Genomic DNA, 21,712 nt, shown 5'->3' with positions numbered 1-21,712 from the left:
GGAGTAGCATTTTAAAGAATTTTCAAAGAAAATTCTATTTGTAGTAACCATGGCAACACCGTTCATCAAAATGAAAAACCGATGCACTATTTTATGTATCTTGGTATAGTCTACTTGTGTGCCAAGTTATATTGAAATCAGACCAAAACTGAAGAAGGAGTAGCGTTTTAAAGGAATTTCACAGAAAATTCTATTTTTAGTAACCATGGCAACACGTTCATTGAAATCAAAAACCGATGCACTATTTTATGTATCTTAGTGTAGTCTACTTGTGTGCCAAGTTATATTGAAATCAGATCAAAACTGTAGGAGGAGTAGCGTTTTGAAAAATTGTTTACAGACAGACGGACAGCTAGACAGATGGACGGACAACGGACACCTTACTATCGCATAAGCTCTTCTGGTCTCTGACCAGTAGAGCTAATAAAATCAAAAATCAATGCACTATTTTATGTATCTTAGTGTAGTCTACTTGTGTGCCAAGTTATATTAAAATCAGACCAAAACTGTAGAAGGAGTAGCATTTTAAAGGAATTTCACAGAGGAGTAGCATTTTAAAGGAATTTTACAGAAGATTCTTTTTTTAGTAACCATGGGAACACCGTTCATCAAAATCAAAAACCGATGCACTATTTTATGTATCTTAGTGTAGGCTACTTGTGTGCCAAATTATATTGAAATCAGATCAAAACTGTAGGAGGAGTAGCATTTTAAAGGAATTTCACAGAAAATTCTATTTTTAGCAACCATGGCAACACCGTTCATTGAAATCAAAAATCGATGCAGCACTTTATGTATCTTAGTGTAGTCTACTTGTGGGCCATATACATGTAATATTGAAATCAGACCAAAACTGTAGAAGGAGTAGCCTTTTAAAGGAATTTCACAGAAAATTCTATTTTTAGTAACCATGGCAACATCTTTCAATAAAATCAAAAATGGATGCACTATTTTATGTATCTTAGTGTAGTCTACTTGTGTGCCAAGTTATATTGAAATCAGATCAAAACTGTAGAAGGAGTAGCATTTTAAAGGAATTTCACAGAGAAGTAGCGTTTTGAAAGAATTTCACAGAAAATTCTATTTGTAGTAACCATGGCAACACCATTCATTGAAATCAAAAACCGATGCACTACTTTATGTTTCTTAGTGTAGTCTACTTGTGTTCCAAGTAATATTGAAATCAGACCAAAACTGTAGAAGGAGTAGCATTTTAAAGGAATTTTACAGAAGATTCTTTTTTTAGCAACCATGGGAACACTGTTCACCAAAATCAAAAACCGATGCACTATTTTATGTATCTTAGTGTAGGCTACTCGTGTGACAAATTATACTGAAATCAGATCAAAACTGTAGGAGGAGTAGCATTTTAAAGGAATTTCACAGAAAATTCTATTTTTAGTAACCATGAAAATACCGTTCATTGAAATCAAAAATCGATGCAGCATTTTATGTATCTTAGTGTAGTCTACTTGTGTGCCAAGTAATATTGAAATCAGACCAAAACTGTAGAAGGAGTAGCGTTTTAAAGGAATTTCACAGAAATTTCTATTTTTAGTAACCATGGCAACACCGTTCATCGAAATCAAACACCGATGCACTAAATTATGTACCTTAGTGTAGTCTACTTGTGTGCCAAGTAATAGATCAAAACTGTAGGAGGAGTAGCATTTTAGATGAATTTCACAGAAAATTCTATTTTAAGTAACCATGGCAACACCGTTTATTGAAATCAAAATCCAATGCGCTATTTCATGTATCTTAGTGCAATCTACTTTTGTGCCAAGTTATATTAAAATTAGATCAAAACTGTAGGAGGAGTAGCATTTTGAAAAATTGTTTACAGACAGACGGACAGCAAGACAGACAGAGGGACAGACAACGGACACCTTACAATCGCTTAAGCTCTTCTGGTCTCTGACCAGTAGAGCTAAAAATCAGTTATTGATGAACAGCTGTGGAAGTTTCTAATGTACATTTATACAGAAGCTGACCCAAAATCAAATTAATGAAATAATTTATTATTCAAATAATTATATACATAAGAACATGTGAACACTGTAAACATTTTATTGTCACAGGGACAAAAATTCAATTTATAAACATTTATCGATTAATACAGGGACAAAAAATATCACATAGTGAATATCTCACTGTGGCTCAAATTAAAATATACAGTGTACTGAACACTTCTGACCACAAATAAAATATAAATTAACTAACTTAACAAAAAGTTATAACATTTACAACAACCTGACAATGGACTTTTGCGAGAGGAACTGACTTTTACAATTGACGGTTTACTTCGGCATTTAAACCTGTATCATGTACAGAGAGGTTCAAAATTGATAATAGTAAAGAAAACCAAAACTTGTTAGTACCCCTAACATCGTACCTATGACCAATAGAAAATTGATCATAGGTACGGTGTCAGGGGCATTAAGAAGTGAAGGCCAGGAGTTGATGGTAGGGTGGTTGTAGTTTTTCTTCAAGAGCAACTTTTTTTTGCTTTGATATAACCCTTATTTTAATTTATTTAAATGTTGAGTTAGATATTTATTTCATAAAAGAGCTTCTGTACATTGTCCTGGTGTAAAAGTAAGCCATCAACTGTAAAAGTCAGCACTCTCGTAGAAGTCCAATAGAGACAGGACTGTGTTAGAACTTGTACACAATGGACTGTTTTCAGGACTTGTACACCCTGTGTAACTTCCTGACTCTCTGGTTACAAATTGGACATTTTCTGAGCTGGTTAGCACACTGGTGACAGGCACACATATGTCCACATGGCTCCATCATTACATTCATCTCCTGGTCCATACAGATCTTACATTGCTTCTCCTCCAGTAGTCTCAGGTTCTCACGATACAGGTTCTCTGCTTCTGAAACATGGTCAAATGTTAGCACAGATACAACTCTTTTTAAGACCAAGATATAGGTTGTCAGGAGTTTAAAAAATCTGTTCATTCCCAACTAGCAAGAAATTCAAATCTGATTCCCACCATGACAAAATCAGATTTATTTTCATCTAGTAGCTAAAATTTTGAAGCCAAAGTTGGGATTTTTACATACGGTAGGTCTATTCCCATCGAGCCAAAATTTGATTTCCTTTTTCCAAACTCACCAATTTTGGGATTTTCACAGATTTTTTCCAACCTAGCCAAAATTTTAAATTCTTTTTTCGCATTTACATGTAGTTTAAATTAAGAATTTCACACAGGTTTATTTTAAACTAGCCAAAAATTGGGATTTTCACACTTGAGTGGTCACTTTTGTAGGCTTATTACATGTACCAGCTGTACCTGTTATTGTTACCTATCAATGTACATTTCATAAATTAATATTTGTTTTATTAGATAATTACCGGTAATCAGGTTCTATAATATCTGATTAATTACTTATAAAACAAATTATATTTACATTCCCCACTCCCTTTATTCTTCACCATTCCCACACAGCCAAAATGAGACAACTCTAACTTACAATATCAGAATCGTCTGTCTTTAAGGTCTTACAAGTAACTTACTGGACTGGGTACAGGACAAGACATTCACCGGACCAGGGATAACAAACGAAATGACAACACAATTTAACGAGGCCGAGTCTAATTATTTCTGCCCTGGGGATTTTGTTGATTTTTTGATAATTAATTTTTACTGTTATATTTATTATTTTAAGATTAAAAAATCGAATGTTTACCATCCTGATTTCTTAGGGGGCCATCTCAAAAGTTGTCGAATTTTAATATTGGACCCTATGGGAATTTGTTGGAAAAGCGCCAACTTATCACATTTTCCCCATATTTTTTGTATTTCTGCCCTAGAGATTTCTTTTTCATTCAAGTAGAAGAAAGTCATTGTACAAAGTCACCAAACTCTGATATTTCAAAAAAGTTCACCGTCAGGATTGATCTAGGAATTGATTACTAAGTTTATTTTTTCAATGCCCAATACCTCTAAAATTGCCAAATAACGGTATAAATAGATATCTGTGCAGATGAATTATTGGCTCATATGATTTTTCGGTTTATAATAGGAATGTTTAGATCGCTTACTAGTAAGGACAGGTGTAGCATAATATTTTGATACCTCGATATATTGAAGCCGGGTTCAAAATATCGCATAATATTTTGAACCCAGGTTCACTTTTTCGCTGCGATATATTGAACCCCCTTATAAAATATTGAACCCCTACCTTTTTCATTTAAGAGGTAGGGGGTTCAAAATATTATGGCCATAAAATATTGAGTCCCCCTGCCCATTTAATTTTACATCTAGGGGGGTTCAAAATATTATGGCCATAAAATATTGAGTACCCCTGCTTATTTAATTTACAGGGAGGGGGGTTCAAAATATTATGGCCATAAAATATCGAATCCCCCTGTCCATTTAATTTATGAGGGAGGGGGTTCAAAATATTATGGCCATAAAATTTTGAGTCCCCCTACCCTTTTAATTTTACAGGGAGGGGGGTTCAAAATATTATGGCCTTAAAATATTGAGTCCCCCTGCCCTTTTAATTGATGAGGGAGGGGGTTCAAAATATTATGGTCATAAAATATTGAACCCCCCCCTTTTTTTTTATTTGTGAGGGAGGGGGTTCAAAATATTATGGCCATAAAATATTGAACCCCCTTGCCTTTTTGATTTAAGAGGGAGGGGGGTTCAAAATATTATGGCAATAAAATATTGAGTCCCCCTGTCCATTTAATTTATGAGGGAGGGGGTTCAAAATATTATGGCCATAAAATATTGAGTCCCCTGCCTTTTCAATTTATGAGGGAGGGGGTTCAAAATATTATAGCCATAAAAAATTGAGTCCCCCTGCCCTTTTCATTGATGAGGGAGGGGGTTCAAAATATTATGGCCAGTGGAAGTGTGTAAGTGGGAGAAGGGTTTTAGATTATTTGCAGGCATATTATATCATCACTCCCTTTTCAAAACAGTTCAATAGGGTGACTGAATAATTTATAGCCATAATATTTTGAGCCCCCCTCCCTGTAAAATTAAATGGATGGGGGACTCGATATTTTATGGCCATAATATTTTGAACTCCCTCCCTCTTAAATTTAAAAGGCAGGGGGAATCAATATTGTATGGCCATAATATTTTGAACCCCCTCCCTGTAAAATTAAATGGGCAGGGGGATTCAATATTTTATGGCCATAATATTTTGAACCCCCTCCCTGTAAAATTAAATAGGCAGCGGGATTCAATATTTTATGGCCATAATATTTGGAACCTCCTCCCTGTAAAAATAAATGGGCAGGGGGATTTAATATTTTATGGCCATAATATTTTGAACCCCCTCCCTGTAAAATTAAATGGGCAGGGGGATTCAATATTTTATGGCCATAATATTTTGAAACCCCTCCCTCTTAAATTTAAAGAGCAGGGGGGTTCAATATTTTATGGCCATAATATTTTGAACCCCCTACCTCATCAATTAAAAGGGCAGGGGGACTCGATATTTTATGGCCATAATATTTTGAACCCCCCTCCCTCTAAAATTAAATGGGCAGGGGGACTCAATATTTTATGGCCATAATATTTTGAACCCCCTCCCTGTAAAATTAAAAGGGCAGGGGAATCAATATTTTATGGCCATAATATTTTGAACCCCCTACCTCTTAAATTAAATGGACAGGGGGACTCAATATTTTATGGCCATAATATTTTGAACCCCAGGTTCAATATTTTATAGGGGGGTTCAATATTTCGCAGCGATATTTTGAACCCGGGTTCAAAATATCGCGGGGTTCAATATATTATATGACACCGGTATGTTTCTTTGGATGTTCTGTCATTAGTTTTTAGAATAATATCTATGATGGACATCTTGAACATACAAGCGAGTCTTGTGTCATTCTTCAGCGTCATGCATTGCTTACAAAATCCGAAAATGGTGACATCGCTATAGAGCCATTTCAGCATTTTTTTCCTAATTATTGTTGTAAAATGACATTTTCAGACCAGTAGGAGTTAAAGATAATGTTAATTTTGTATTAAAATCAAAATATTTTGCAAAGGTGTACTGTCGCACAAATAACTGCATGAAATTAAAAAGCTGTGCAAAGTCATGCAAACTCGAATTAGACTCGGCCTCATTAATTGTAGATTAAAGTTACCTTCATTAAAAGTAAGAGACTGAAAATCAGAACTCAGTTCCTCCACTACTGTACTGACAGCTGATCTGGAGGGATCCTGGTCAGTTTTGGGGGGTAGCTCTACTGTACTGACGGCTGATGGTGAGGGACTCTGGTCAGTTTTGGGGGGTAGTTCCTCCTGGTCCTCACAATCCCTGGGGTCCCCTGATTGAGGGACAGCGGCCTGTGCTGGAGAACCTACAGTACTACTGTCAGATGTACGTCTATCTCTATCTGCAATATGACAGGTTATAATATACAATTATTGCTGGTTTTTGAGGTCAATACAATGATTTAGCCATCTGAGGAGTACAATATTCACCGAGCCCGAAGGGCGAGGTGAATATTGTACTTCGAAGATGGCTAACTCATTGTATTGACCGAAAAAACAGCAATAATTGTTTTATTATATAATTCACTGATAAAATGATACAGCTCATTACTTGTTTGCATTTTATTAAGTCCTAGCCAAATACAAGAGAGAAGCAGAATTAAAATGTGAATAAACCTTACCAGTCGTATCAATTTGAAATGTTTTTTTTAAAATCAATTTTAGTTGCCATGAAAGAAATATGTAATGTCAGTTTTTTTTATAGGATAGATTTTGAAAGGAAGGAGTATCGCATGTATCAGGAAAAACTGACTGCCAAAAAGTAAAAAAAAAAAAAATGTTGTTCAGTAAAAGTTTTGGGGGGGGAGGGGTCCCTGCATCCCTCTTACCACCATCACCTAAAATATATATTTGCTTATGTTTTGTTCACATGAAAATAAAAATCATAGTCGTTTGAATAGCTTTCTAAAACAATTTGTATCAATTTGGAATTTCCAAAGCTATTTTTAGATCAATGTAGAGGAAATAAATCCTTGTATTGACCTGGAACGTCACGTGCAGGTCAATACAACGTAATATTTTTCTAACATAGTTGGATCTCAGCCAATCAGAGAGATGGAAATTATTCAATCATATAATAATATACAATTATGTACTTCAGTGTAGGTCAATTCGATATGTGGTTATAAGGACTCATGGCAATTGATATTGACCAAAGAGGATCGGTCGCTATTATTTCCTGGGTCTGAGGTCAATATCAATTGCCACGAGTCCTTATAACCACATACTGAACGTTCACTGAAGTCCATAATAGTTATATTATATAATCACTCAAAGTGATTACACTGACACAGTCCTGACTAAACAGACTTGGCTGTCATTATCACACAGTGGTTAAAAACATGGTTCTTATATTATTATGTCACGTTTTACATAACTTCAGTGCAATCGTATGCTGTGTCGTGCGATATCATTTTCCACCGACACACTTTGGCGTCGATATCACAAAAGGAGGAATATCGAGTGATGTCCATTCAGCCAATGAAAATAACGAAAATAATCTTCTTATATAATATTATTAGTTATGTTCATTGGTAATTATGTAATGCATCATTATTTGCTTGCCTTCAAATCAAAAGGAATAAAGAGTAAGGTTATCTATATCAATAACAATGCTTAAATACTAATTAACTGCCAAAGTGTCAATATCCCTTCAAAAATAAATATTAATTCAAGACTGTGCTTTCATTTCCAAAAGAAATGTTTGCATTATCAAGTATAAGTTGGGTACCTAATGAATTCTTTTATCTGCCAGGTGTAAACACCTACCCAATCCTTCTAACCATCAACTGTAAACATCTACCTAATCCTTCTCACCATGTCATCTGTAAACACCTACTTAATCCCTCTAACCCTATTAGCTTTATTAATAAACACTTACCTGATTCTTCTAACCATGCCAGCTGTAAACACCTACCCAATCCTTCTAACCATGTCAGCTGTAAACACCAATTTAATCCTTCTAACCATGTCTGCTGTAAACACCAATTTAACCCTTCTAACCATGTCAGCTGTAAATACCTACTTAATCCTTACTACCATGTCAGCTGTAAACACTTACCTGATTCTTCTAACCATGTCAGCTGTAAACACCTACCCAATCCTTCTAACCATGTCAGCTGTAAACACCTACCCAATCCTTCTAACCATGTCAGCTGTAAACACCCAACTTATCCTTCTAACCATGTCAGCTTTTTTAATAAACACTTACCTGATTCTTCTAACCATGTCAGCTGTAAACACCTACCCAATCCTTCTAAACATTTCAGCTGTAAACGCCCACCCAATCCTTCTAACCAAGTCAACTGTAAACACCTACCCAATCCTTCTAACCATGTCAGCTGTAAACACCCAACTTATCCTTTTCACCATGTCAGCTGTAAACACCAATTTAATCCTCCTAACCATGTCGGCTGTAAACAACTACTTAATCCTTTTAACCATGTCAGCTATAAACACCTACTTAATCCTTCTAACCATGTCAGCTGTAAACACCTACCCAATCCCTCTAACCATGTCAGCTGTAAACACCAATTTAATCCTCCTAACCATGTCAGCTGTAAACACCTACTTAATCCTTCTAACCATGTCAGCTATAAACACCTACTTAATCCTTCTAACCATGTCAGCTGTAAACACCTACCCAATCCCTCTAACCATGTCAGCTGTAAACACCAATTTAATCCTTCTAACCATGTCAGCTGTAAACACCTACTTAATCCTTCTAACCATGTCAGCTATAAACACCTACTTAATTCTCCTCACCATGTCAGCTGTAAACATCTACCTGATCCTTCTGACCATGTCAGCTATAAACACTTACCTGTTTCTTCTGACCATGTCAGCTGTAAACACCTACCTGATCCTTCTAACCATGTCCTTTATCTTCTGATCATGTAAACACCCACCTGATTCCTCTGACCATGTCAGCTGTTAATGTACACCTACCTGATTCTTCTGATGATGTCCTTGCACTATTGGCCATCCTCCTTATGTCGTCTGTCTCTCTGTTGTCCTCTTTTGTCTCCTTGTTACCTTAAAATAATAAAACCAAGCGCTATAGCAGTAATCCATTGATAAACAAAAATATTTCATATCAATAGCCAGTCATAGACAAGAATGCAGTGAAATAACTTACTATATACAGATTTTAGTTTTATTTTCTATCTTTTCACACCTTTGAAATTTTTATCAGTTTGAGTTGAGAAAAGGGTAAAAATACCATATATCTGGTAAATTTTACATGAATTTACATGGGTCAAAAGGCTGTTGATTAATTTTTATGTTTCCAACTTTTACACTAAAATTAACAAGAAGTCTGTGAGCCAATGCTCACTAGTAATACCCCTGCTCTGATGTGAATATACACTATCATGTTAATATACACAATTTTAGTTACGGGTAGATGCACATATAAATAGGCAGTTGACATCAGATTCATATACATAAAGATAAATCCCATCATATGGCATGCCTCAACAAAGTATGTGCTAAAATTTCAAGGATCTGTAAAGAGTAGATGCTGAGAAAACTGCGACAAAAAATTGTTATGTATGAAACGGACAGATGCATGGACAAACAGGAAGTTGCCCATCATATGGCATGCCTCAAGGAAAATTATGTTAAAATTTCAAGCATCTGCGATAAGTAGTTGCTGAGAAAACTGTGATGAGAATTTCTTACAGACAGACAGACAGACAGACAGACACACAAGTGTAAAGCAGTATACCCCCCTCTCCTTGGGAGCGGGGGTATAAAAAATGCTGATGACCTATATTTTCATTACAGTTGTAAGTTACGCATATACAATTTGTAGTGCCAGGAGTTTGTTGTTAGATAAAACAAACTGGCTCTTCCTCTTGGAGACATTCCCTGTGTGGCGCAGTGGTTAGAGCTTGCTCTAGAGTCGTTAAGTGAGGAGTCGATACTTATGTCGCGGGTTTGAATCCCACTATGGGACGTGGAGACCGGTCCTTCAGATGAGACCGTATAAACCAAGGTCCCGTGTCGCAGTAGGTGCTGGCATGAAAAGGATCCCTCACTGCTCAATGGCCCTGAGTGCCGAGTATAGGACAAATATTTGTAGCTCTCCACCAGCAAGTGGTGGCATCTCCATATGAGTGAAAAATTCTTGAGAAGGACATTAAACAACATACAATCAATCTTCTTGGAGATATAATTTAAAAGAGACATACTGGCTGTCAAATCATCTCAAAACACAAATTATCACAGGTAATTAGCTTGCAGTATAAACAGGTTTCTTAAAATGACCACTGCTTTGTTTTCATTTGTTGTTGGGCCAAAAAAAAAACACCTTTGTTTCCCTTATGCTACCAATCCAATTAAATCCTGCCAACTGAAAAGTTTTTTTTAAATAAGATGATTCAAATATTTTTCTTTAGTGTTCACCAAGTTTTATAAAATACGATTTCATCAAAATCAGTTTTTATCAGAACGGCCGAAATTGTTCTACTGTGATTTTCAAGAATTTGTTGGAAACAAAATGGTGCCCAGATGTGATTAAAGAGAATTAGTTCTTCATAAAACAACAGCGACATCACAATCTTATGCCCTTTAGAATTCTCCACTCTGAAACAATTCAATAATAAAATTTACCATAACTATTTAAGGTCAGACAACATGTTCCTCAAAAATATATAATTTTTCCTAAGAACTTGCCATTGAAGTATAGGTACTTAAAAAGTTTCCTCATAAAAAATTAGGGTACCTTACCAGGCATTTGGCCAAGATACCATAAGGTCATATTTCTTATATAACCCTTACAGGTAATCTTCTAAATGGCCTATAGCACAATTTTTAGTGAACTTCTATTTAAAAAACATTTTGAAAGCAATGTAGAAATCAGAAGAAAATGACAAATATGAATAATTTTTAATATAATACCAAGAGATACAAAACATAATTTTTATATTTGAGGAACATGTCGTCTTACCTTAAGAGTGTTTTGACGGTGTCTTGGAGTCTCCATGTGAGTAAATAAATTTTTGAAAGGGACGTTCAACAACAAACAAACAAACCTGTCTGTTGAATTTTAGGTACGTAATACATGGTAAGGCCCGCCTCATGAGCAGATGAGGGGCCCACCTAGTGAATACATCATCCAATTTCACTGCATATCATTTAATTTTAGTTTTGATCTAATAACCACTTTATCTATGTTTCTATGCCATTATGGACCATAGGAGTTGTTGTAAGTATGTCTGCCTATTTATCCTGATACAATATATATAATTCAGCTGTCCTTTCTTCATACCTTTATTTATGGGTTAAACTTCGTGACTATGACATTGTATATAGCATTTTTAACATTTGTAGATTCGGTTTGGTACAATTAAATATTGTTTACACAGTTTCCTAATAGTTTTGAAATGATTCAGCTTCCTGAGACGTCCAGTGTATTTTTCTTTACTTAGGCCCTTGAAGATTTTTTGTTTAGGCTACAAAAAATTCACCAATTGTGGTTTTTATGATAAATACTTGTACTCCTGAACCTTCTACTGCATTCATATCAATTTCCTGGCCCTGTTGTTCTTCAAAGCAATATTTTCATGAGTTTACCTGTATTCTCTGTGTGTATAAATATTATTGAAAGTAAAAATTTTGAAGAGTGTTTCCTACACTGTGTTTGTGTATAATTATTTTACCTGTTGAGGTTTTCTTTCTACTGCTAAACAGTCCAAACAATCCTCCGGCTGTTGTACCAATCAGAGCATTTGTCGTGGCAGATATCCCAGCAGCCCCCGCTGACTGTAGCGCTGCAATCCAGCCTCCTGCGCTGGCCGCCGCCACACCACCACCATTAGCAATGGCTGCCATGGACATCAGACGAGCAGCCAGAGAACCTGCCACAATACCACCACTGGAGAAACCTGCAGCAGACAGAGCTATCGGTGCGGCCGCCACGGCTAGGCCACCCACCACCACACTCCCCGCTATCACCTTAGTGTAATGCCTCAGACTCTCTGTAACCAGCATTTATATACCGTGAACAGAGATATTGTGATTGGTGACCAGTGAGCAGTCAAGGATAGGTGGAGATTTTTCCCTTTACTTTAATGCTTTACTCCTCACTATTCACTGAGATATTAACAGTAGTACTTTACTGTTGAAAATGTTCACTGAAATAGTGTCCCCTACAAATTTTGTTAAAGTAAAGGTTTTTTTTTGCTGTAGTATAAAATTATGAATAACAGTTGCTGATGATAAGAGAGGTAACTCAAAAAGAAAGAAGACATGTCTGTGTCTTCTTTCTATTCATATTCAGCCAAAATATCAAAATTTCACAATATTAAATGTATATGTATTTCATGTACCGGTAATACATTAACTTTATGAAATCAAATAGTTTGAGAGAAATCTTTAAGGTGAGAAAAAATTAGGCCTAAGATGTTTTTGATCACCATTCTATATATGGAATGCATTGACAAATGTATATAAAAAACACTGAATTGAAGAGGAGGGGTGACTTGGTGAGTTAAACAAGACAGAATGTAAAATTTTTGGTAACATTACATCTGCTCAAGAGTTCTTGAAAAATTCTACTGGATAGCTAGGAATTCCCCAATGTCTTTAAATGTCTTACACAAGGAATAGCCAATCAAAATGATATCAAGTACACATGTAATTCTATATATTTAGAGACAGTTTCTTTTATTTTTTCATTCCTGTCAGAGAGCTAAAATATTAGGTTTACAGTATTAATTTTGGTCTTGAATTCTAAAAGTATTAAAACATGAGTGGAATTGTCTCATTAAATAACAAGAGGCCCACGGGCCTTATAGGTCACCTGAGAATTGTGCAACAACTTTCAAACAATTCAATTTGGTTTGTATTTTAAACCAGAGGCCATGAAATTCACAATTCACAATTTTGAAAGAGGCACCATTGCTTATCATAATTATAGACTTAGCATGCTTACTCTATTTACTTAATACCAAGAGGTAGATCAGAGTAACATTAAGAGAAAATGCACTTCCACTTTATAACCAGTTGTGCACCTCATCCCAAAGAAACCACTGAACCTGGGGCCACATATTTCAAAATTTTATCATAAAATGGTTGATTAATACCAAAGAGCAGATTTCAAAGCATTAATTTATTTTCAGACTTTGTACCCCCCCCCCCCCCTCACCCCCGACCCAGGGAGGGGGGGGCATAAAAAATAACCATTTTGCTAGATGCACCTTTCTTCATCATAAATATATATCATTGGATCATTGGCATAAAACCCAGGAGCAAAGGAAAGATTTTCAAAGAATTAATGTATTTTCACTATATAATCAATAGAGCCCCGCCCTAACACCACAACCCCTGATCCTGGGGCCATAAAATTCACAATTTTGGAAGAGGCACTCTTGATCAACATAACTATTTACTTACATAGTTTATTTAATACCCAGACAGGCAGACACAGAGAAGAAGATTTTCAAAGAATTAATGCATTTTCACTATATGATCAATAGATCCCCGCCGTAACACCAGAACCTTTGACCCTGGGGCCCTAAAATTCACAATTTTGGCAGAGGCACTCTTGCTCATCATAACTATGTGCTTGGTTAGTTTATTTAATACCCAAAAGCAGAGAAGAAGATTTTCAAAGAATTAATGTATTTTCACTATATAATCAATAGGGCCCCACCCTTACACCAGAACCCCTGACCCTGGGGCCACAAAATTCACAATTTTCAAAGAGGCACTCTTGCTCATCATAACTATTTACTTACATAGTTTATTTAATACACAGGAGCAGAGAAGAAGATTTTCAAAGTATTAATGCATTTTCACTATATAATCAATAGGGCCCCACCCTAACACCAGAACCCCTGACCCTGGGGCCACAAAATTCACAATTTCGGAAGAGGCACTCTTGCTCATCATAACTATTTACTTACATAGTTTATTTAATACACAGGAGCAGAGAAGAAGATTTTCAAAGAAATCATGCATTTTCACTGTATAATAAATAGGGCCCCGCCCTAGCACTAGAATTAATTAAGGAATATGTATATGACCCCCGGGCACTAATTAGCACCTGATAATAATTTCTAACACAAGCTGAAGATATTGCAAACAAGAGGATTAGAAGCCATTGGACTACTTATTTCGATGTGGATTAATTAATTAAAAAATCAAAATATAAATTTTAGGCCAAAAAAAATAATAGTCTTGTTTCCTGCTACCAGCCAGAAAAAAATGGGGTAGGTAGGTAGGGAAATTATTTTATTTTTATTTTTTATTTTATTTTTTTATTTTTTTCTGGCGGTGTTTCTTTGGATATGTTCTAATACAAGATCAAATTAAACATGCCATATGTCAATATTGCCTTTTAAAATTGAATTTCATGTCTTTTGATGCACAACTCAAGTGGTACTTTAAGAAAGTCCTTATTTAAAACATAGAATTTTATGAAATACCACTTGAATATATATTTTTTTCAGTTTTCGAACATGAAATTCCAAAAATTCCTGATCTTTTTTCCCAAAACTAAAAAAAAACTTAAGGGTCGGCTGCAAAAAAATAGGGTAGGTCGGGTAGCAGGAAACAAGACTATTTTTATTTTTGGCCTTATCTCTACACTTTACAAAGATTAATTTGATTTAAACGTTCTTATTAAATAAAATAAAATAGGGGAATATTTAATCAACAATTTACTTAAAAAAGAAAATATGATTATGTTCAAATTCTTTTTAAGAAATTCTACTATCAGAATATTTGTTCCAAAAAACATTTCTTAAATAATGTTTATGAGATGGTTGGGGAGTGGGGGATTTTTCATTCATTTAAAATCAGAGTAATTGAATGTAATTGAAAAGTAATTGTGAATTACAGCCTTTTTGGAAAGTAATTATAAATTAAATTACCATTACTTTTAATTGAAAATTTGGCCAATTACACATTACTTTCCATTACATCAAAATTTGTAATTAATTACAGTCAATTACCATTACACATTACCATTACCACATCCCTGCTCAGGTGACGTAAAAAGGGCATCGGTGCCAGACAACTCACCGAAAGACAGGTCACCGACAGAAGTGAAATTCACCGAATGGACAATTCACCGACAATAGTCTCGGCGAGTAGAAATTCATATAATAATTGTTAGATGCATGTTGTGTTAAGTATTCAGATATAATAAGCATAATCAAAGATGTATATAAAAAAACATGTTTTTCTTTGTCTTTTTTGTATATCCATCATAATGATTGTTGGTCTTACGCATATGTATAGATTGCTTCTCGTGAAAACGAGCAAGGTCATAGGACGGCAATATTGGGTGAAGTTTTTGATTTAATAAAAAAAGATTTGAAATGAATAAAAACTCTTTTCACATACATGAATTTCTCTAAATATTTTTTTTTAATTTCCATGTTTTATATTTTCTGTCGATGATGTACACACATCTTTCGGTGACTTGTCGTATCGGCGAGTTTTATTGTGTCTGTGAAAAAAGTGTCGGCGAGTTGTCGTTGGGTGAGTTGTCTTTCGGTCACCTGTCTTAGACCCAAAGGGCATTCTATTTTGAGTTTATATTGACAGTCACACATACTATTTCTATGGGTTGTTTCTTTATCCCTTTCCAGCTTCATGACATGGTTGTAGTAGTCCACCAGCTCTTCTTGATTCTCTTCAAAATTAGAGACGTAGTAATGAACAGAAATATCTTTTGTTTCAACATGACATGTATATCAACGTCCTAATAAACATGATAAACACCTCTACATGTAAGCTAAAGGAAAATGGAAATTATGCAGTAAGTAGTTCTACATGTATCATGGTTCCATTAAATCACACTAAGTCCTAAATGGTACATAGCCACTGAACAGATAATACTACTACCTTTACCAAAAATAAATTCCATTTTATTCAAAAATTGACAGGCACTACTTTCAGTGAAAATAACAAGTAAACCTTTAAAGTATTCATGTAAACTTTCCTGGATTAAAACTTACCTGACCTTCTGACTGTAAATGTTTATACTTTGTTTGATTGATTATTGTAGCTTAAATGACCTTCTGATAATAAGTGTAACTTTTGGTGGATTTATAGTTACCTGACCTTCTGACTACAAGTGTAACTTTCCCTGGATTTATAGTTACCTGACCTTCTGACTATAAGTGTAACTTTCCCTGGATTTATAGCTTACCTGACCTTCTGACTATAAGTGTAACTTTCCCTGGATTTATAGCTTATCTGACCTGCTGACTATAAGTGTAACTTTCCCTAGATTTATAGCTTATCTGACCTTCTGACTGTAAGTGTAACTTTCCCCAGACTTGTAGCTTACCTGATCTTTTCACTATAACTGCCCTGTGCATTTCATCTCCAACATAGTAACGAGCTAAACATGCCTGTTCCTCCCTCAGGTCAGCCTCCACACCACTCTGACCCGACAGATCCTCAATCTCCTCCAAAGGTATCGGGTGACTGAGAACATCCTCCTCAACATAAACCACCAACACCCAGCCTACAATCAAAAGGTATCAGGTAATACTCCATTAAAACCCTGCCTACAAACAACAGGTATTGGGTCATATTCCACTAAAACCCAGCCTACGATCAAAGTGTACTGTAGGTCACCAAATTTTTGTGACAGCTAACTTTTGCATGATGGTCACTTGGTATTTATGAAAAAGACCCAATATTAACAATTACGGTTATGGATTTATATGATTTTTTTAAATTCATATAATTTAATTCTGGTTGTAACACTGTATTTGATTGGATAAAAAATTTACTTTATATCGTATAAAATGGGTTGCCTACGTCACAATGACTTGCGTCAAAAACGTATCAATCCGCCTGTCATTACATTCAAATTCTGTACAAACTGAAGTCATTTTGTTAGGACAATCATCTTTTTTTATTACATCAAATGAATGAAAATTAAATTATAAGCAATGAATTTAATAGCTACCCATTTTATACGGTATAAACTGGGTTGGAACAGTTTACGCTTTTTTATAAACCGCTTTGTGGTTTATAAAGCGTAAACTGCCCCAACTCAGTTTATACCGTATAAAATGGGTAGCTATTAAATTCATTCCTTAAATAGAAGTGTATAGACAAGAATTTAATTTTCATGAGTTGAATGTATGGAAATAAATTATCAAGTTCTCAAACTCACAGGTCTGAGGTCATGTGCTACCCATATTAACCTATGTTTCATCACAATTTGATTGTTTAGAAAGAAACTAAGAGATATTTCTGTGAACGGCTGGAAAGCACTGCTTGTCATTGCAAGCTCTAATGAATATGCCTTGGCAAAGAGAAAATTTGGAATTGCACATTGATCCAAACAAATTTTTCTGTGGTTATTTCTAGAATCACAATGCATGGTTTGTTTAAGCTATCTTCTTGCGGGAAAACTGTAGACGTACTTTTTTCCACGGGGTCATAATTCCACGGAATCTCAATTTCCGTTAAATCCACAGGTTGAAAATTACGCGGATTTCTCAGACTATTACTATATGCCTTGCATTTATTATGTTTGGACAAATTTCTACGGAAAATTTGTGACCGGGTACATAGCGTAAATTAATACCATGCGGAAAAAAGTACTTCTACAGTAACAAAAAAAGTTAAACAAAATTTAATTCATCTTGATTTAATTGATGCAGAGAATAGTAAACAAAATGTTTGTCATTAAAAATCAGTACTGCTCAGGCTATTGTTTGATTTGGTAATACAACTAACTTGTGACGCATGCGACGTTGGAGTCTAGGCGTACCAAAAATCACATGGGTTTTGATGAGTCAGATCTAAATTTAATAAGTATCTGCACTTACCCTAATGGTCGCACTGTCAACATATTATCAGGGATCTATATCTATATACTTACATACGTCCCTGATATTACTATATGTTTAAAAAAAATTATTTTGAAAAAGTGCCTGTTTTAGACATGGGTCCTAATAAATCTCTTGCAAGTTTGGTTGATTGATGTCGCTAATTTTCACACGTCATGGTTACAAAATTTAACCCACGCATCAAAGGATTAAAAAAGCATATTTTAAAGTACTTGAATATTTTGGAAGCAGACCCAACATGCAAAGATTTATTCAAATCAGAACCTATCATTGCATACAGTAAGCATAAAAACAGGAGATCTATTGATAAAATCAAGTTTACAATTAACAGGGAATATCGTTATTGGGGCCCCTGATGAGGCATAATTTGTAGCCGAAACACTCTACTACTACCATTATAACTATAATTTTCATTATAACAATATCAACCTAATTCATTCAATGTGGTTTTGAGTGTCGGGTCCCAATAACTCATTATCAAGTCTGGTTGATTGACGTCGTTTATGCCATAACAAATTTATTCCTAGATTCTCATCCCCACCCACCCCGATTTTATACCCCCGCCTCGATTTTTTATTTCTGTTTTTCTTCGTCTTAATTCTGATCGGGATTGGTAATCATCTACCATTCTACTTTCGTTTTAAATCCCGCGAAAGTCGACATGATTTTGACAGCTGTAATACATGCGTATATATTTTAAACAAGGGTCATTGGTTGAAAAAGATTGGTGATGATGTAAAGTAAGAGATAATTGAACCTTTACTATGACTTTTATTCGGGTATTGTAGATACAATTACACCGATTGACCAAGTCAATAAAAAATCTGCAAAATTGAAAAAATGAAAAATATAAAATAAAAGCCGCCTTCCCCAACTCGATTTAAACAAGAGGCCCATGGGCCACATCGCTCACCTGAGAAGCTTTGACCATTCTGTTCTTTACCAGATTTCCCCCTTGTTATACATAATGCATCCCCACCCTACCCCACTGATCATAATTTAGACATTTTGAAATCTACACTACCCCATGATCCTTCCATGGGCACATATGTTTCAGCTTTTTTGGCCCATTGGTTCCCGAGAAGAAGATTTTCAAAAATTTTTCCTATATATTTCTATATAAAACTTTGATTCCCCATTGTGGCCCCACCCTTCCCCCAGGGATCATGATTTGAACAATTTAGAATTTACACTACCCCAGAATGCTTCCACATAAGTTTCAGCTTTTCTGGCCCAGTGGTTCTTGAGAAGATTTTCAAAGATTTTTCCTTTATATTTCTATGTAAAACTTTGACTCCCTATGATGGCCCCGCCCTTCCCCCGGGGATCATGATTTGAACAATTTAGAATCTACATTATACCAGGATGCTTCCACATAAGTTTCAGCTTTTCTGGCCCAGTGGTTCTTGAGAAGAAGATATTCAAAGACTTTTCCTTTATATTTCTATATAAAACTTTGATTCCCCCATTGTGGCCCCGCCCTTCCCCCGGGGGTCATGATTTGAACAATTTAGAATCTACATTATACCAGGATGCTTCCACATAAGTTTCAGCTTTTCTGGCCCAGTGGTTCTTGAGAAGAAGATTTTCAAAGATTTTTCCTATATATTTCTATATAAAACTTTGATTCCCCATTGTGGCCCCGCCCTTCCCCCAGGGATCATGATTTGAACAATTTAGAATTTACACTACCCCAGAATGCTTCCACATAAGTTTCAGCTTTTCTGGCCCAGTGGTTCTTGAGAAGATTTTCAAAGATTTTTCCTTTATATTTCTATGTAAAACTTTGATTTCCCATTGTGGCCCCGCCCTTCCCCCGGGGGTCATGATTTGAACAATTTAGAATCTACATTATACCAGGATGCTTCCACATAAGTTTCAGCTTTTCTGGCCCAGTGGTTCTTGAGAAGAAGATATTCAAAGACTTTTCCTTTATATTTCTATATAAAACTTTGATTCCCCCATTGTGGCCCCGCCCTTCCCCCGGGGGTCATGATTTGAACAATTTAGAATCTACATTATACCAGGATGCTTCCACATAAGTTTCAGCTTTTCTGGCCCAGTGGTTCTTGAGAAGAAGATTTTCAAAGATTTTTCCTATATATTTCTATATAAAACTTTGATTCCCCATTGTGGCCCCGCCCTTCCCCCGGGGGTCATGATTTGAACAATTTAGAATCTACATTATACCAGGATGCTTCCACATAAGTTTCAGCTTTTCTGGCCCAGTGGTTCTTGAGAAGAAGATTTTTTAATGACCCAACCCTATTTTTGTCTTTTCTTGATTATCTCCCCTTGCGAGGGGATATGTCCCTTCATTTCAACAATTTAAATTCCCCTTCACCCAAGGATGCTTTGTATCAAGTTTGGTCAAAATTGGCCCAGTGGTTCTTGAGAAGAAGTCGAAAATGTGAAAAGTTTACAGACGGACAGACAGACAGACGGACAGACGGACGGACAGACGGACGGACGACGGACAAAATATGATCAGAAAAGCTCACTTGAGCCTTCGGCTCAGGTGAGCTAAAAAAAAAAAGTTATTCTTTTGCCGTGCTTAAAAGATAAGGCCTGTAAAATTAAAATGATTGGCCCGAAAAGGCCGTTAACAGGTCCAGCACAATACCCTGATAAAGGTATATAGCTTGATCAAGGTATTTTATGTAATGAAAATACAAAAAAAAAAAAAAAAAAAAAAAATCTAAAAAAATAAATACTGAAAGTCAACATGGTCTAGTTCTAATTTGTTTCAGTAAATTCACTCATCTAAGTAAGGTACTCAAATACAAAGAAATCAGTATAAAAGCATGTCGTGTGAGGAGAGGTTCTTTTATGCTGTCTTTTTGATACTTGAGTATTTTTCATGCACGAGTGAACAGACTGACCACAACTTATAATTCCACCTTTAAATTTATTTTTTTAAAGATTTTTTTTTGATTTTCTTTACATAAAATACCTAGATCATGGTATTTTTCATACCTTGTCAATAAACCTATATAGCTATATACCTTTATCAGGGTATTGTGCTGGACCTGGTTACATCATACTCATGATATAGCTGCAGATCTGTAGCTCTCCGAAAAAAAAAAATATATTGATAGACCAGAGAGCTACAGTGCCACCCATTGAAAAAACTGTATATTTATTGCGCACAAAAAAGTGCGCTCGGTTCTCGATTTATTTCACCATGTTTTTCAAACTGTAATCTCAAAATATTATTAACCGTGTGTTCCTAACATATTCTTTCACTTTTTCCACAACCAAACATTCCTCATTACATAATTGTTGTTAATAGTCCTCCTGACCCTGATATTGAAATCATCGAACATTTCGCTCATTTATACTGCCATTTTGGTTTCAAAGATAATTCGGTTCAATATGCTTCGTTCGGATGTCAACTACGAGAGTACTTGATAGAAGATGAAGGAATTTTTTGAAATCTTTCCTTATTTGCAATTGAGGTAAGAATTTGGAAGAATTAATTAAGAACCGAGCGCACTTTTTTGTGCGCAATAAATATACAGTTTTTTCAATGGGTGGCACTGTAGCTCTCCGGTCTATCAATATATTTTTTTTCGGAGAGCTACAGATCTGCAGCTAACTCGTGATACTGACATGACTGATTCAATATTTTGGCAATGTGTTGACAGATCACGATATAAACAACGACTAGCTCTAACGAATGTTTCGAGTGAACTGTGTGCGCTTACTTCTGACTGTTGTTAAAGGGATCGAGGCTGACATGGCTGATAAACACAGAACCTTAATTCATTTCATCCAATATACTCTCCCAGGATTTCCATCAGAAAGTTGACAAAATGAAGTCATATCCGGTTTGGTTAATGAAAA

General features: G+C 35.4%; 1 protein-coding gene across 4 annotated transcripts; it reads right to left on the bottom strand.

Moving 5' to 3' along the window:
• Positions 1-2,000: 2,000 nt before the first annotated feature.
• LOC134265001 (uncharacterized) lies at positions 2,001-21,678 on the bottom strand. 4 transcript variants are annotated; one of them, XM_062747245.1, is made up of 8 exons: positions 21,574-21,678; positions 16,345-16,524; positions 15,607-15,684; positions 11,702-12,019; positions 8,985-9,071; positions 6,279-6,379; positions 6,128-6,224; positions 2,001-2,882 (listed from the first exon to the last, which is right to left on the bottom strand). In XM_062747245.1, exons 1-8 carry the CDS (start codon positions 21,605-21,607, stop codon positions 2,686-2,688), a joined length of 1,092 nt encoding a protein of 363 aa, XP_062603229.1. In that variant the 5' UTR covers positions 21,608-21,678; the 3' UTR covers positions 2,001-2,685. The 4 variants fall into 4 exon arrangements, with proteins under 4 accessions (XP_062603229.1, XP_062603230.1, XP_062603227.1 ...); XM_062747246.1 differs by having other exon boundaries at positions 2,001-2,879; XM_062747243.1 differs by having other exon boundaries at positions 6,128-6,379.
• Positions 21,679-21,712: the final 34 nt, after the last annotated feature.

This window comes from Saccostrea cucullata, unplaced genomic scaffold, assembly GCF_032062105.1.
Source record: "Saccostrea cucullata isolate Sc308-1 unplaced genomic scaffold, CSIRO_AGI_Scuc_v1 ctg1892, whole genome shotgun sequence".
NCBI lineage: Eukaryota > Metazoa > Mollusca > Bivalvia > Ostreida > Ostreidae > Saccostrea > Saccostrea cuccullata.
The sequence above is the reverse complement of the archived record's forward strand: the minus strand, read 5'-3'. Positions and strand labels throughout refer to the sequence as shown.

Coding starts and splice junctions, on each gene's coding strand:
- LOC134265001 (XM_062747243.1), bottom strand. CDS start 21,607: ATGTCAGCCTCGATCCCTTTAACAACAGTCAGAA. Junction 16,525..21,573: donor CCCTTTAACAACAGTCAGAA/GTAAGCGCACAC, acceptor TTTTGATTGTAG/GCTGGGTGTTGGTGGTTTAT. Junction 2,883..6,127: donor GTCTCTTACTTTTAATGAAG/GTAACTTTAATC, acceptor ACCATGTTTCAG/AAGCAGAGAACCTGTATCGT.